Below are 14,829 nucleotides of genomic sequence, written 5' to 3'. Positions count from 1 at the left end.
TCGACATGTACACTCTTTCTGCCATGACAGCGCAAAACATATGAGTGTTCTCCTGGATCAGCTTGTTGCAAGTACGTCGTTAGGCTAACGGCCTAAATTTGTCTCTCACTTTGCTTCTGGTTCTCCTGAATTTAACCCACTGAGGGACAAGGAAAGATATTTCTATTGTACTCTGTTTATGCTGCATGTACTTTTTTTTTTTGCTAAAACCCCCAAAAACAGTCGTGGAAAAAATGACCACCTTGTCAAATGTGTTTTTTCTTTAAACAGTTCAGTAGTTTTTGTCGTTGTTTGTTTGTTTGTTTGTTTATACTCGTTTATGAAAAGTGAGCAAAGACCAACACAGATGGAGAGAGGGAGAGTATGGAAAGAGACAAGTCTGCACTGAACTGAGAGAAGAGGTGAGAGCGACGGCAGTGGAAGCCTTTGATCTTGGGTTTCTAATCAATGGGGATTATAGTCTGCCTGCCTGTGTCGGTGCTGATTATTGCAGCAGGATCAGGGGATGGTAGACGTCGAAAACTGCAGCACAAAAATACACAACTGCGCCATCATGTCTGCTGTATTTGACTACATGCTTGCACTTTTTAATGGTGCTATTAATTCAATTTGAACAAATATTTGGAAAGATTATTCAGGCGTGTGTCACAGCTAAGCATAGTTTTTAGATATTGTGTTGTGGAAATAATACTATGGCCTATGTGATTATGTGGCTCATGTCCCAGCGATTTGACTCGTGTCGGATGGAAAAACAGTATAAAGCAATGCTACGGAAAATAAGTCTCCAACATGTAGATGGATAAACTTTAGTGTCCTTAAATCTACATAGTTTTGAGGTCTGCTGGAAGCAGCCAAATATTTCTGTTTGTCTGTGAGGTGAAGGATTTTTATTTTTTTTCAAGTTTTTCTTTTGTTTAGAATTGTGTGTACCGCTTTGACTTGCCAAGGATTATCCACACATTGTACACAGAATTGTAAAGCATGATGCAAACAATGCATGATAGTATAACAATGGCAGAAAGAGCACTAAAACATGATTGGAAACAACTATTCTTTAAGGGACCTTTGTTTTATTTATAGCTGCTGCCTTAGCAGCGGTTGGATTTTATTATATTTCTGCTTTGTTTTTTCTTCTCTCTGTTACATCTCTGCAGTGGAAAACAGTCGGAGCTTTCTTTCACTGTGGCAGGCTCTCTCTTAATGAAGAGGACCTTTTGTATCATCTCCTGACCAGGCTATTCTTGGAACTGATAGCATCAAAATCAGATGTCCTGGAACAGAGATGTAGCAAAGATAACGCCTTCAGTCTGACCTCCCATTTCCCCGTGTCGAAGGGTTTTCCATTTGACCTAAAGTTGGCGCGATCAATAGAGGATGTCTTAACTGGCTCTCCCTTTTTCTTAAGTACCTGATATTTCCTTAAAACATTACTGCTTGAACGATTCAAGCAGTAATGTTTCTCTACAAATCCGGTACAAGATAATTTCCATCGATCTCTCTATAGAAGATGCGGTGCATTGTGTAAAGTTTTCCCAGCGTTTTTTTAAACTTCCCAGTCAGATTAAATAAATTACTCACTCGTATTCGATTTCTAAATTTCCTATTCGTAAATGTATAAGTTACAATAAATAAATACAGATACAGCACAATTTATTTGTCTATTTTTCATAAATATTTGTTTGGCTATGATCAGTCTCACTTGATCATAAAGTCTCCGGGTCCTGAAGATTTCAAGATGTCCAGAGCAGGGCTGCCTCTGTGTCTCAAGCCTTAACTCATGAAAGCTTAAAATGCTCATGTGTAACTGGGCACTCGTCCAACAAATCCCTTAAAGGTAATGAACAATATTTACAAGCGACGCACTCATTTCATGGCTGCCAGTAAAGTAATGTGCAAAGGCCAGCTGGTGTAAGAGCAAACTGCTTTGACAGTTATAGATCAGATCCACCCTAAAGCTTAACATGCTAATAGTGTACGTTTATTGGGAAGTAAAAATGTTAACGCAACACAGTTAACACAACTTAATTTCAAGGAACTCGGCACATTGTTCAATACTTTACATTTGAGGATAAAATGTTTCACAGATTGAGTTTAAGATGTAGTTTTTATTTTATTTGATCAAAAACCAGAGTGAAACCAAAAGCAAACTTTACCTTTTTTTTTTTCTTTTTTTTTTTTATTGGTGTGATTTGCATGTGTGTGAATAGCATTGCCCTAGTGTGTGAATACACTCAAGTGAAACCTGGTGCAGACCAAACATCTGCACCAACTGGTGCAGTTCACAGACTGGCCTCCATCCGAACCAACCACAGAAAACGTGAGCCTTTTTGGACTTCACATGCCACCGTTTTCTGGGCATCTGAGTGAAAACGAGACCTTCAGTGTTGCTTACGCTAGTGCAGCATGTATTGGTTGTACTGAAATCTGATCTGTTTTCTGCTTATTGATGCCGTTGCCAGCGTGATGTGGGTAAGGGCACGCAGAGCGTCTTTCTCATTCAGCTCACAGCGTGCATTTCCAAAATTAGAAATTCCACTGCGAAACAAGCATGGTATGATATGCTCTTGACATTTGAAACGATATTACAGTTGTAGTGAAAGCACAAATGTGCACAACAGAAAAGTCTTTAGTAGGACTTCCAAGTTTGTTTTCCTCCAGGGTCTGACCAAAGTGCTTTCCTGGTGTGCATACACCTTAGCAAACAAAGATTAATTGACTAATTAAGGTCTATACAGGCGTGTTTGTTTAATATGTTCTCCAGCGCAAACGTAACATTTTGAGTGCATCTCAAATCGATCGACTTTTTTCAGTTTTCTGAAGGACATTTATAAATAAACAAAAATGTAATATTTTGTATTTATCGGTTTCCAACTAAACAGTAGTTTTAGAAATGTTATTAAAGGAGAAAAGAATCACTGGTACTTTCTGTCAATAGTCATAAAATAAAACATCACTACTTGCACTTCAAAGTAACCCTGTTTTCTGTTGTTTTTTTTTTGTTTTGTTTTTTTTTTTAGCCATTGAGTTGTTTGTTTGGTAATTAAATACAATTCCCGCTGAGTCCAGGGAGCATTTCTTCACTTGCTTTCCTGGTATCATTTCGACAGCCTTAACACAAGCACATGTCAATTGTTTTGATCCCTTGTAGTTTCTTTATCATCAGCGAACAGCTTATGGTATTTGATTGTCATAGCATTTCCGTGTCACTTCAGCTCGCCTTTTAAATCGCATAAAGAGAGGCGACAGACAGACGGCAGATACCAAAGGTGGAAAAAGGATTATGTATTTCTTCCTTCCCCATTTATTGCATATGAAAGATACTGGAGAATGTGTTGTCATTTTAGTCTCACAAGAGACAAAAGCCTTTGAAAGTGGAAGATGAAAGGAGAGGCTCATGAGAAAGATTTGGAGAGGGACCAACACACAACAGCTCACAAGGTGACAGAGAGGAGGTTTTTGATGTATTTTTTTTTTAAGGTCATGCCTGAACAAAAAGATATAGGGGAAGAGAACTGAGTGAAGCTGGAGAAAATTGGCAGAGCTCTACAAATGGTGGCAAAAGGTATACACTATTTGAATGTACGCAGGTTTGAATGCAAAAAATAATAAAAAAAAAAAAGAGTAAAATTTCTAAGGAAATTTCTCACATAAGGTATAGTAGAAAAATCAGCATCTCTTATAACTTCCTCTGACTAACTTAACGTTTATCAAGATTTCCAGTGCTTCTTAGTTGATTCTAATTACTACACATGTTCCTAAAAATAAGACAAATTGAGAAAAGAAGGAAACTGGTAGGCCTACCACTACAAACTATCTCAGGATTAATGCAAAGGATGTTCTTAAAAAACTGATAGTAATTACTGTAATCCCCTCCAGCATTGTGTATCTGCCTTGTGTTGTATTGTACAACCCTCATAGATGTGACATTTTTTAACCCTTTATATTCTCCTTAGTACATGCAATCATCTCCATTTCAAGTAGGAAAGAGAATGCTAATGTTATCATGCAGTGTGAGCAGAGCTGAGACCTTGAGTCTAAGTAGTGCTGTTAAAATTCATGTTATTCAGACAGATTTTTTTTTTTTTTTTGTAAATGAGAAAACTGGATAGTTAAACCATTTTGTGATTGCTTTTGTACCTTTGATTATTATTCATGATTGTGTTAAACTTTTAAATGAGTATTCTGTTTTGTGCTGTGATTATAAATTTGATTCTCACAAGGTCGATATAGTTACAATGACAATGTTTTTGTTTTAACTATCATAAAATTAGTTTTTGTTTTTTTTAAGGACCTTGGATGATTTTCTGTGGATGTGTCTGCTTCTAGGTTTGAGTTAATTCAAAGGTTTTCACACAAGAGTTAACTATCCTTTTCCAACTCATCATCTTGAGTGGATCCTGATTCTTACTGCCTTCCAATTTCTCCATTAACAAAATATTCGAGAGTGAAATATCAAAAGTTATTTGTTTCCTTTAATTTCTTCTGCACATGTGAGCATCCAATCTGTTATTTTTTATTTTGTTTTATATATATACTGATGACTGGATGGTGGGCAGTGACCACCTGACCTTTAGAAGATGTTAAATATGCCCACAACATGCATCTAATGGCTTTAATCAATGTAACAGTGCTCTTTTACATCACCAATCAACTGATCATACACTTAATCGATTGATCCTTTCTTAAATATTATCTTTTTGCGGGTGTTGTAGAGGATATATATTTCTATGTGAGCTTCTAGGTAGGATTTCGTCTTTTCATCCATTTTCCTCAGTAGCAGTCACTAAATACTGGAAAATAAATGCAAATATCAACATATTCTAATTTCAGTTTGTATTAACAGGTTACTTCATTACTTCTCATACGTGTTTGTTTCCATTTTCATAAGTAAATGGATCAGAGAGTGCAGTGTGAAATGGTGTGTGGTTGTCAGTGACCATAGCTTTTGCTTTATGCTGTTAAACTGAATCCATTTTTTTGGCCTTTTCTTTGTGCAGCCATAGCCCAAAGATGGAGGGAAACAAAGACTTATACAGCCCTCAGGTTGAAGGAGCAGCCAATGAACAGAGCCCAATGGTCCTGAAAGACAAGGCAATTTGGCCAGAGTGATGAGAATAATGAGAAAGGCATCGTAATGTTGCCAGAGTCCAATTTACAAGGTGCAGAGGGTAGAAAGAGATTGAGAGAAAGAAACTGAGATGCGGGGATGGAGATGGAATAAAGGGGCATGTGAGATGTGAATGAGAGAGAGTGTGAGCAATCACCCCTGCTAGAAGGCTTGGTATTGGTTTTACTTTCATGCTGAGGTGGCTGCTCATTAACCTGTGCAAATGAAGGTTAGGGCTTTTCCTTCATAGGGCAAGGAAGAAGGGGATAACAAGGCCTCTGCTGAAGAAAGAAAAGGGATACTGTAACTAGATGTGGAAAAGACAAAATACTTTTTTTTTCCCCTCACCCTCCACAGTGGATGACTCTGAGCTTAAAAATCAGCATCTCTGAGTGAACAGATTTACTGTGCAAAGTGACAAAAAGACTTTAGAGACGGGGATCAAGAAAATCCTCTGTCAAAGAAAGAAAATGAAAACCTTGTCAAAAAGATAAGAAGAGATGGTGAAAATGACAAGACCAGATAATGAAAAAATGAGAGTGGCAAATATATATTTATATATATAAAAGAAAAAGGAACAAGACCAGGATGGACCAAAGGTGCTTTTTTTTTTTTCGGAGAAAGGTGACTAAAATCCCGAGGAAGCAAAAGTGCAAGTTCTGCAGAAAATCCTCCTCCTCTTTGCCGAGTGCAAAGCTGCTGAGGAGAGACAACATTTCAGCAGATGGAGGTTTTGTGCCCTCTGGTAACCATCCAGGCCGGGGATCGACATCAGCCTGCAGCATCTTAAACCACAAGCAGCACTTGATGCCGTCTTTTGCGCTGACTGCTCATGATCACAGTGCCTCTCTCAGCAACTGCATCTCGGCAGCTGGGGATATACTTGCAGCGACACCGCTGCAGCAGGACCTTAGTGGAGCTCGCCTCATGAGCACTTTCGCTGTCCTAATCGTGAGTCTCGTAAAGGGATAGTGACAGTCAATTGCTCCCGAGGCTGATTTATCCATTCTCGCAGAGTCCCGAGAGGGACCCAAGTAGGAGAAAGACCATGTACACAGATTGAGACATATGTCTACTGGGCAGACAGCAAACACTTAATCAGAAGGCAGTCGTCTTAAAAAGCCTTGCAGCCATGGAATGAAAGCAGCACAATGTAAGAATGAGAGTTAATGAAGCATTCCAGTGTGTTTCTCTTCTGTAATCCAACTGGGATGTTAATCTCCAGTGGGCCCCACGCTGCCTAAACAAAGATACACACACCTACACACGAAAAGACTATGATCAAGAGGTCTGTGTGTGTGTGTGTGTGTGTGTGTGTGTGTGGGAAGAGATGAATTCAGGGTCTGCCTTTGTTTATACAGCTAGTTGTAAAAGAAAAAAGAAAAAAAGAAACATTGAAATTCTCATGCCATTTTCTCTTCTATTGTGCAGTATTAGGGTTAACAGGTGAAATGAATAACACTTACCTGGCCCTCATGGCACCTGTTAGTGGGAGTGAACATTGTGTCCACACCACAAAGTTGATGCGCCAGATAAAGAGAAAATGAGACAGGGTAAAAATTTGAGCAAGTCTGACGAATGCGACCAGATCAGCGCATCCGACAAAATCAGAAGGATGGAGGTGTTTCCATCTGCAGTGGTCAGTTTTTTCTCAAAAGTGGTGTAACGTGGTGAGTTGACTGGAGGATCATGAGCGGCCAAACTTCACCGATGCACCGAAACCTTGGCCGTTCATTAATATTAAAAGGTACTGTAGCTCATTCTGCTGAAAAACTTTATGTTGATCCTGATAGAGAGAGATAACGAAACACAAGGTGTATTGAAGTTGGATGAGGTTGGGTCTACAGAGATGCAGACCAATCAGGATCCATCCCCATACTGAGTGCTGACTATTCCTCAAAATGTCAATGAAACTGTCTTCCGCCAAATAGATATGGCCCATGAATATTTTGAGGAACTGAACAAATTCTCCAAGTTTTGAAGAATTTGCTATATCTCAAATAAATCAGACATCTAAGGGTTCTACGGGCCACTTCTATTTAATTAGGTTAAACTTTTATTTCCATTTTTGATATACATTTCATAACAAAAGTGACACAAACGTTCCCTTACTTGCTTTACTTGCTTTTATTTTCATTTACACAAAACTGCTAATTAAGACAGGAGAATGTTGGATGGTTTCTGCAGACATGCGTCTGTGAAACATGCATTGAGATTCTACAGTTTGCTCATTAATTCATGCATCGTCCAGACTGAGGCTCTGAAGACGGAACAAAGAAGCAACTTTTTTCTCTTTTCCACAGTTCTCTCTTGTCTAAATAAATCTTTCTACCCTCATCTCTATGTACTTCATGTGCACCTTTGCATAGCATCCACTGATTTCTCAAGGGACTTGAACTGTTGTTCCGGTTGCCATGCAACTGTGAAGCTGTTGAAGGGAACAGGCAAAGCAAGTCTCAAGAAACACGATCAGATGTCTTGATCCAAACATCTCCAAAAGAGTAACAAGTCTTAAAGTCGGCTGCAAAACTTGGAATAGTGATGATGTGACAAAAATGTATTGCATTTTGAACGCATGGCCTTTCGAGACAGAAAGGCATACTCTTTCAAAAAGCTTTAATCTTGCTCTGAATTTTTAAATTCTGGATATTTGTGATATTTCTTTTGGAAATGCTGTATAATTGAACTTATAGCAAAACACTAGTGCATTATATGGACTCATTACTGAGCATTTGCATCACTTCTGTCTCCATTTGCTTGGAAAAGAGCACCACTCCTTGAACTTTAGAAAATGTGAAAAGGAATTATAATTTGAAATGTCAAAAAGTTGTTCCGCAAATAAAAACTTAAAATAAGGTTAGCAGAAAGTCAGCTGCTGCTCAGACGTCAGTGACTAGTGACAAGTGTTCAGATTACGGTTGAGTGTGCCATCTACATTTTTGCCATGTTTTTATTTTATGATTTATTTTTAATAAAATTATGTCTCATAATAACTAAACCAATGAAGTTATGGGGCTGCACAGTGGTGCAGTAGGTAGCACTGTTGCCTTGTAGCAAGAAGGTCCTGGATTCGATTTCAGGCTCAGGGTCTTTCTGCATAATATCCCATATTATTCTTTTTACCATGATTACTTTCAGCTACATCGTTTGCCAAATATTATAAACATAAAAACATAATTTTCAGAAATATCCAAGGTTTATGCATAAATTATGAATTTATTTGGAACTTTGAAGACCTTGCTGTCTCTTTAGGGATAGTCTGTGGGCTGTACCTGGGATATTTTTTCCCAGAGTAAAAGGTGTAGAAGCATCACGGTGTGTGACTGTTGCCTATGCAAATCTAACCGAGCATGAATAACAAAACCAAGCCTGTATTTAATAAATGACTCGCAAGCCATCTGCGACTCCCGTGAGACTGCAATGAGGCATACAAATTTTATAATGTAGCAAAATAGAAACTTATTTGTTATTCATTGCATTTAAAATTTCAGTAAAAAATGTGAAAGTTAGCATGTAGACGAGAGGTACCATTGCCAATTAAAATTTGCATAAAACGAAGCTTTCCATACATGTTTGTAAGTGTGGACTTATTAGAAACTTCAGTGCTATGTGATATATTCTGCAAGCTTGACTAAACAGTTAACAATGTGTCTAACTGTGATGATTATAAAAGGAAACATAAGGCACCGCTGATGCTTGACTGAACGCGGGCATCAAAATGGTGATCTAAGCAAAGTTACCAGATGGGAGAATCTCGCTGGCTGCTTAAGTTTTTGTCTTTAAAAGATGGTCAGTGATACATGGAGAAGAATAAGGGGGAAAAAAAAAGTTTCCCTCAATCATGATGTTCATGTTTAAGAAACTCAACAGTGATATAAATGGTGTGATCATTTCTCACGTCGTATTACCTTATTTTTGTCCCACATCAAATTTAGAATTTTTCCAAATAAAGTAATAAAATGGTTCTTTTATGAGTTGTTCTTGCTTTAGGCTGTATGAAACTCTTTCCCGATGATGGCAACTCAAATTTGCCATGAAGTGGCTGGTGGGGGGTGTGGAAGATGCATTTAGCCTTTTGTGTAAAATGTAGTAATTTGGTACTTTACTAATAATTTTCTAGTTACCTTTTCTATTTGTTTCATCCTTTTTTGATAGGTTGTTATGCTAAGTGATAGGACAACTTGCATCATCACTATGGTTGTTTGGGATTCACCATTTATTTTTATGTTATTCTGCTCTGCTGTCTACCATGAACAACTGATGTTTTTTTTTAGTTTATTTATTTTTTTGTGTGTGTACCCGGTGACAGAAAATTGGATTACTGTCACTTTGTAATTGCACTCTGAGATATAATTCTTTATTCATATCTCCTCTCTTGCCCCTTAATCACATTAAAGATGAAAGATTTCGCCATACCAAGACAGCTCAGGGATAAATTTCATTTAACATAGAAGAATAAGTAAAAAAAAAGACGAGATCAAAGTTTTTTCTACCTGACTTTTAAGCCTTTGGGTTTTTTTGTGATTCATTATACAGTCTGGGTTATTTTTTAAAAGGGGTTCTTTAATGGAGGCAGAATAATTTTCACCTTCCTTTGTGACATTACAGAGAAGCACTGATGGTTTTTGTTCTAATACGAACAAGCAGTTTTATTTTAGCCTTGGAGGGAGGCGAAGCCAATCAGTTTCTCCCAAGAAATCACCTGTGATTGATGTGACAGCAAACTTTCAACAGGATCTTGAACACCCTGACTTTACATCTCCCCTGGTAATAAAAATGTAGTTGTGAATAAACTAAAAGAGCCATCAGTATCTTACATGAACCTTCTTTTTGTTCTTTTGTAAGACTGAAACCCCCCCCTGCTGATCACCTCCAGTTTTGACGAACAACACAGTCATGCACGCATCAAATCTCTTCATTCATACAATTATTTTTCCATTTAATTATTTCCCAAATCTCATGCATTTTTAAATGTATTTTTAAATATAAAACAAAATGACGTGATGGGGCTTTGAGGTTGTGTATATCGGAGCATTTGGCTTTATGCTGGCTTGTGTTCTTTTCTGAGGGCATGTGCACTTACTGCTACAAAAAGTAAGTATTCAAAGCCAGCTTTTAATGCCTGGAGCATGTTGATTCTCTTGAGCTGAAATGAGTGGGTCTCTTCCTAATTGAGCCTCCATGAAAAACCTCACCTAGCTGTTAGCGATAATGCTTGTGGGCATCAGCCTCTTCCATTATCCAGTTTCATGAGCTTGTGACTTTCAACCTATTTTAAACTTTTTAGCACTCTCTTTAGAAACATATTTTTAAGTTGAAAATGAATTTCATGGTTTTTTTTTTATTATTTTATTTGGTCTGATTTTATTTTGTTTTAGTTATTAGCATTTTTATAAATGAAAAAAACAATCTGTTGTGTGATGATGTGACCATCTAATTTCCCTCTGGACAGTTTGCATTAACATCTAACAAATGACCAGTTTGGATTTTAGTCAGTTTTTAGATCGCCTATTAGAATAACAAGGTAATCAAAACATACCAAAACAGGTATGTGAAAGCAAAAGTTGCTGACGAATCAGCTTTCACTTGCTGCTTGTGTCAGCCTTTTTGGTAATATGAGTGATAGGAAAATGCAGGTCACTGGGTTGCATAAAACAACCAGTTTTAAAAATTTATGGTGTCAGGTTTTTGTATCAGTAGATAGAATCTCTCAGCTGTCAAACAGCAGGGAGAAGAAAATAGATCACACTATCTTGACTGTTATTTTTATTGTTTACATTTTTAACCAGTTTTGTTTGTGTATGGAAGCATGCATTTTATTAAATGAAATATGAGAAAATATGTCAGATAGTTATAAAATCTAGAACAACTAATGATTACCGTATTTTTCGGATTATAAATTGCTACTTTTTTTTCCACATTTTGCGCCATGCGGCTTTTATGTGGATTTTTCTTCAACCACCAGGGGGCTCTGTAGCAGGAAATGAATCATTGGAAGTCAGAATTGGAACTCAAAGAAGAAAGCGCTAATCTTCATTTCGAACAAGCACATGCTAGCAGCAGGCACGACGGAGAAATGTTTTCAAAACTCATTCCCCCTCATCATGGAAATCACACGAAGAAGTTCATGTGATGCCGCTTTTAAGTTGAAGGCCATCGATCTGGCAGTACAGATCGATAACCGCTGCACGTAAACTCGGCGTCTTTAATAGATTTATTAAGGCCGTAAATCGCGTCCTCTGCTGCATCCTTGTGGAAAACCGAGAGCTGCGGAGATGCCAGCGGCTTATAGTGAGGTGCGCTCTATAGTCCAGGTAATACGGTAGATTTTTCAAAAGAATATGTGCATTAATGTAGTCTGACTTTGTTTGATAATTAAAAAAATAATAATAATTCAGTCATAACAAGTATTGTGAAGACTTGGCCTGCCTTTATGCTTATTTGGGATTTTGTTATCTTGTCAAGTGAAGTTGCCCACCTTGTCATGGATGGATGGATGAATTAAATATTATGTCACAAGATGTTCATTCATCTTAATCAAAAGAGAAGAACGATAAAATTATGTAATTCACAAATATCAAACACCTTGTTGCACTTGATCTTAAAATGCTGTCTTTTGTTTTATACTTCTCAGGGAAAATTTATGATGAACCATTTATTATCCCAGCCTCTCCCAAAGACCGCCTAAAGTAGCTTTTCTGTTAACAGGATGGTTCTACTCGGTCTACTCGGTCTTGCTCACTTCCTCCCATCATTTACATCCCCGGTGTTTTGCTTGGTGAATTTGGCAGATAAATGTCTCGTGGGTAGTGAAACATTTTCCATCTCATAGGCACAGACTATTGGGGCAAAGTCCTTTTTCAGCAAGGCCAAAGTCATCTGTAAAACCAGCGGTGTGGTAACATCAGCTAGATCAGTATATGCAATTACTTTGTCGTTTTTTTGGCTTGTTTTCATGGAACAAAAATATTTAATATTCAGGAAAAAAAATTAACAGTAAAGTGTTCCTTTGCTGAAATGTAAAGTATGTACGTAGATAGGGAAGCTGAGGCATTACATATGCAATAATGACAAAGAAATTCTTTGAATGACACAATCTTATAAGGATATCTGGCTCTAGCACTGTAAACCTGGCTGTTTCTTATTTATGTGCAAATGCACTGAGTCCCGAGCCCGTAAGGCGGGCTAAGATGCTTTCCATCTTGCTCTCTCAAAAGGCTCCAGCTGAGAGAAGCAGGCTGCTTTACCAACATGAGATGCACTGTTGAGATAATAAAAAAGGTTTCTAGAATTCAAATCACAGATCCTCTTATCCACCATACACACACAGAGACATGGTTAATCTGAAGGGAACTGGGAATGAAATTACTTCAAATCTCATTCAAAAACACGATCAAATGTCCTCAATATAAATATTCTGTTGAGTTTGATTGATGCATTTATACTCTAGCGACACAAACCAATCAACTCAAAATGATCACCTTTGAAGTTGTATTCCTGATGGAGGCCCTGAGCAAGTTTCGTATTTCTTATTTGCATGTATCTCACTACACCTGGCTAGTAAAACCGAAGTCAATGTCTTATTTGGAGCTTCAGATTTGGCCCTCAAATTACCCAGTTTAGGCTTAAGGTAGTTCCAAGACTACCTTAAGCCTGTTCTAATCCAATTACAGCCACCCTGTTAACAATAGCAATATCAATACAATTATAGATGTATCCGAGTAGAAAATCTGTGTAGTTACTACTTTGCCCAGTTATGCCAATGTACATCATACCTACATTTATGAATATTGTATATGTTTTATTCAAATAAGTGAGCTCTAAGCAAAAAGTGAAATAAAGTCAGGCAGGACTAAAGGTCTATTTTGAGGTTTGAGTTATGGCCACATTTCACAATCTCTTGCTTAAAATCTAAAATATTTACACTAGTTAAAGCTGAAATGAATTATTTTATCCTGAACAGACACTTGTTCAAATTCTACTAAAAATGTATTTGTGAAATGTTGATTTCTTTTCTTTTTTTCTTTTTTTTTTTTTAAATGTCATAATTCAATAGACTTGTCAAACTTGGTCTGAAATACCGTACACTCCGAAACTGACAAAAATTTAGGAAAAAGCTGTCAGTTTTAGTTTTTAACTATGCTGCTATTCTGATTCCAGTATTTTGCTGCAAACAGACTGGATTGTAGCAGCATCCTTAAAATGACATTGAAAATTCAACCACTAGCCTCATCCCATCACATTCCTAAGTGAGATGACCAAATATCGCTCTGTGAAATATCTTTAAAAATTTCTTAGCTGAGTGCTTAATATTTCTTTTTCATTTTAGTTTTACTCATGTCGTTTTTTTATACAGGACCACAGGCATTTATTTTTTATATTTATAAAGGATAAGCTTTCAGCTCTGCACTTGCACAAAGTAATGACTTTATATTTCAAAGTGTATTTATGTACAGACACATAAAAGCCATTGTACTAATTGCTTTCTTTGGAAATGTCATTGAAAATAACGGCTTTTCTTTTTTCTCTTCCTCAGCTCCTTAATATAATAGGTGTGAGTGGAGGACAGTGGTGAAGTGTGTCGCAAGGATGCCAGAATCAAAGCAACTTCATTGCACCACAGAGCGCACAACAATGTTGGCTCTTGCTCTCCTTTTTGCTCTACAGGTAAAACTGCCCTAGCAGTGTTAAAATTCAAGTGTCCCTTTATAGTCATTTGTTTTGTATCCAATCCTATTTAAGCCAAGATGAAATCTATAGTTGGCATACAAATTCTGACTTTTGACAGCATGTATATTTGCTGGGGATTTAAATGTTCTTTTATTTTATTTTATTTTTTTTTATCACTCCTTTGAAAAGCAGGCACTTCTCAGTTTGTTGAACCAGATTTTAGCAGTTGGTTTTAACACAGTTAGATCTGGATAATATGAACCAATTTTAGAGCAACACTTGCATTCACCCAAATGTCTGCATTTTGTTTTTTATTTTTTTGTGAAGTGTAAACCACATTCCGCATTTATTGTTACAGCCAGGCTACATAAAAGGGTTCTGTGTTAAATTGGTCTGTGTGCAGCCCAGATCTGTCAAAATCGTTAAATACAGTCCTTAAATGTGCCGCTAAAATGGTTTGCATGCGCTTACCGAGAAAATTTCTACATGTTTCCACAACTGATGGTGCAAATAAGTCAATAGGATTCAAGAACCACATTACTGCTGTGCTCTATGGTTATAAAGCTACAATTCAAGCCCCGCGTGTCAAGTAGGGACATCTTTTAGTGCAGATGATGTTTGGTGTAAATTCACTTTTATCGAGGCAAACAAAAATATGTGCTTGGCAACTGCAGTGCATCTGTGATAAGTGGGAGAAGCTCACAAGTAAATTGTTAGGATTGCTCTTTGGTTGGCAATACATTTTCAGCTTCAAATGCACTTCAGTTTGAAAAGACATGAAAGGGTTTGTGTTTTGTTCATTTGGACCACAAATAAAAAATCCTTTCATTCATAGGTGGGAAAAAAAAGGGAAAAAAAACTTTTGATTTGAGCTTCAAAGCTTTCAAATGGCTATCATTCTGAAATCAAGCTGCAACAACATGTGGAGTTATTCAAATCTTGACATATCTGTCATTGTTAGCTGCTAGTGCTGCATGTTGGTGTACTGAATATGCTCAGTTCTCTGACAGAAAAAAATGGAGCAATTCTTCAGTCTTTTATATATATATATA

General features: G+C 37.2%; 1 protein-coding gene across 8 annotated transcripts in view; it reads left to right on the top strand.

Annotated features, from left to right (window-relative positions):
• tnr (tenascin R (restrictin, janusin)) overlaps positions 1-14,829 on the top strand; it is a 174,691-nt gene that overhangs the window by 85,650 nt on the left and 74,212 nt on the right. For all 8 annotated transcript variants that reach the window (XM_016679108.1, XM_016679106.1, XM_016679107.1 and 5 more), the window contains one exon: positions 13,660-13,774. In XM_016679108.1, the coding sequence (XP_016534594.1) occupies positions 13,697-13,774 (78 nt within the window). In that variant the 5' untranslated portion in view covers positions 13,660-13,696. The remainder of the gene's footprint in view (positions 1-13,659; positions 13,775-14,829) is intronic.

Source organism: Poecilia formosa, unplaced genomic scaffold (genome assembly GCF_000485575.1).
Source record: "Poecilia formosa unplaced genomic scaffold, Poecilia_formosa-5.1.2 Scaffold202, whole genome shotgun sequence".
NCBI classification, from domain to species: Eukaryota; Metazoa; Chordata; class Actinopteri; order Cyprinodontiformes; family Poeciliidae; genus Poecilia; species Poecilia formosa.
The sequence above is the reverse complement of the archived record's forward strand: the minus strand, read 5'-3'. Positions and strand labels throughout refer to the sequence as shown.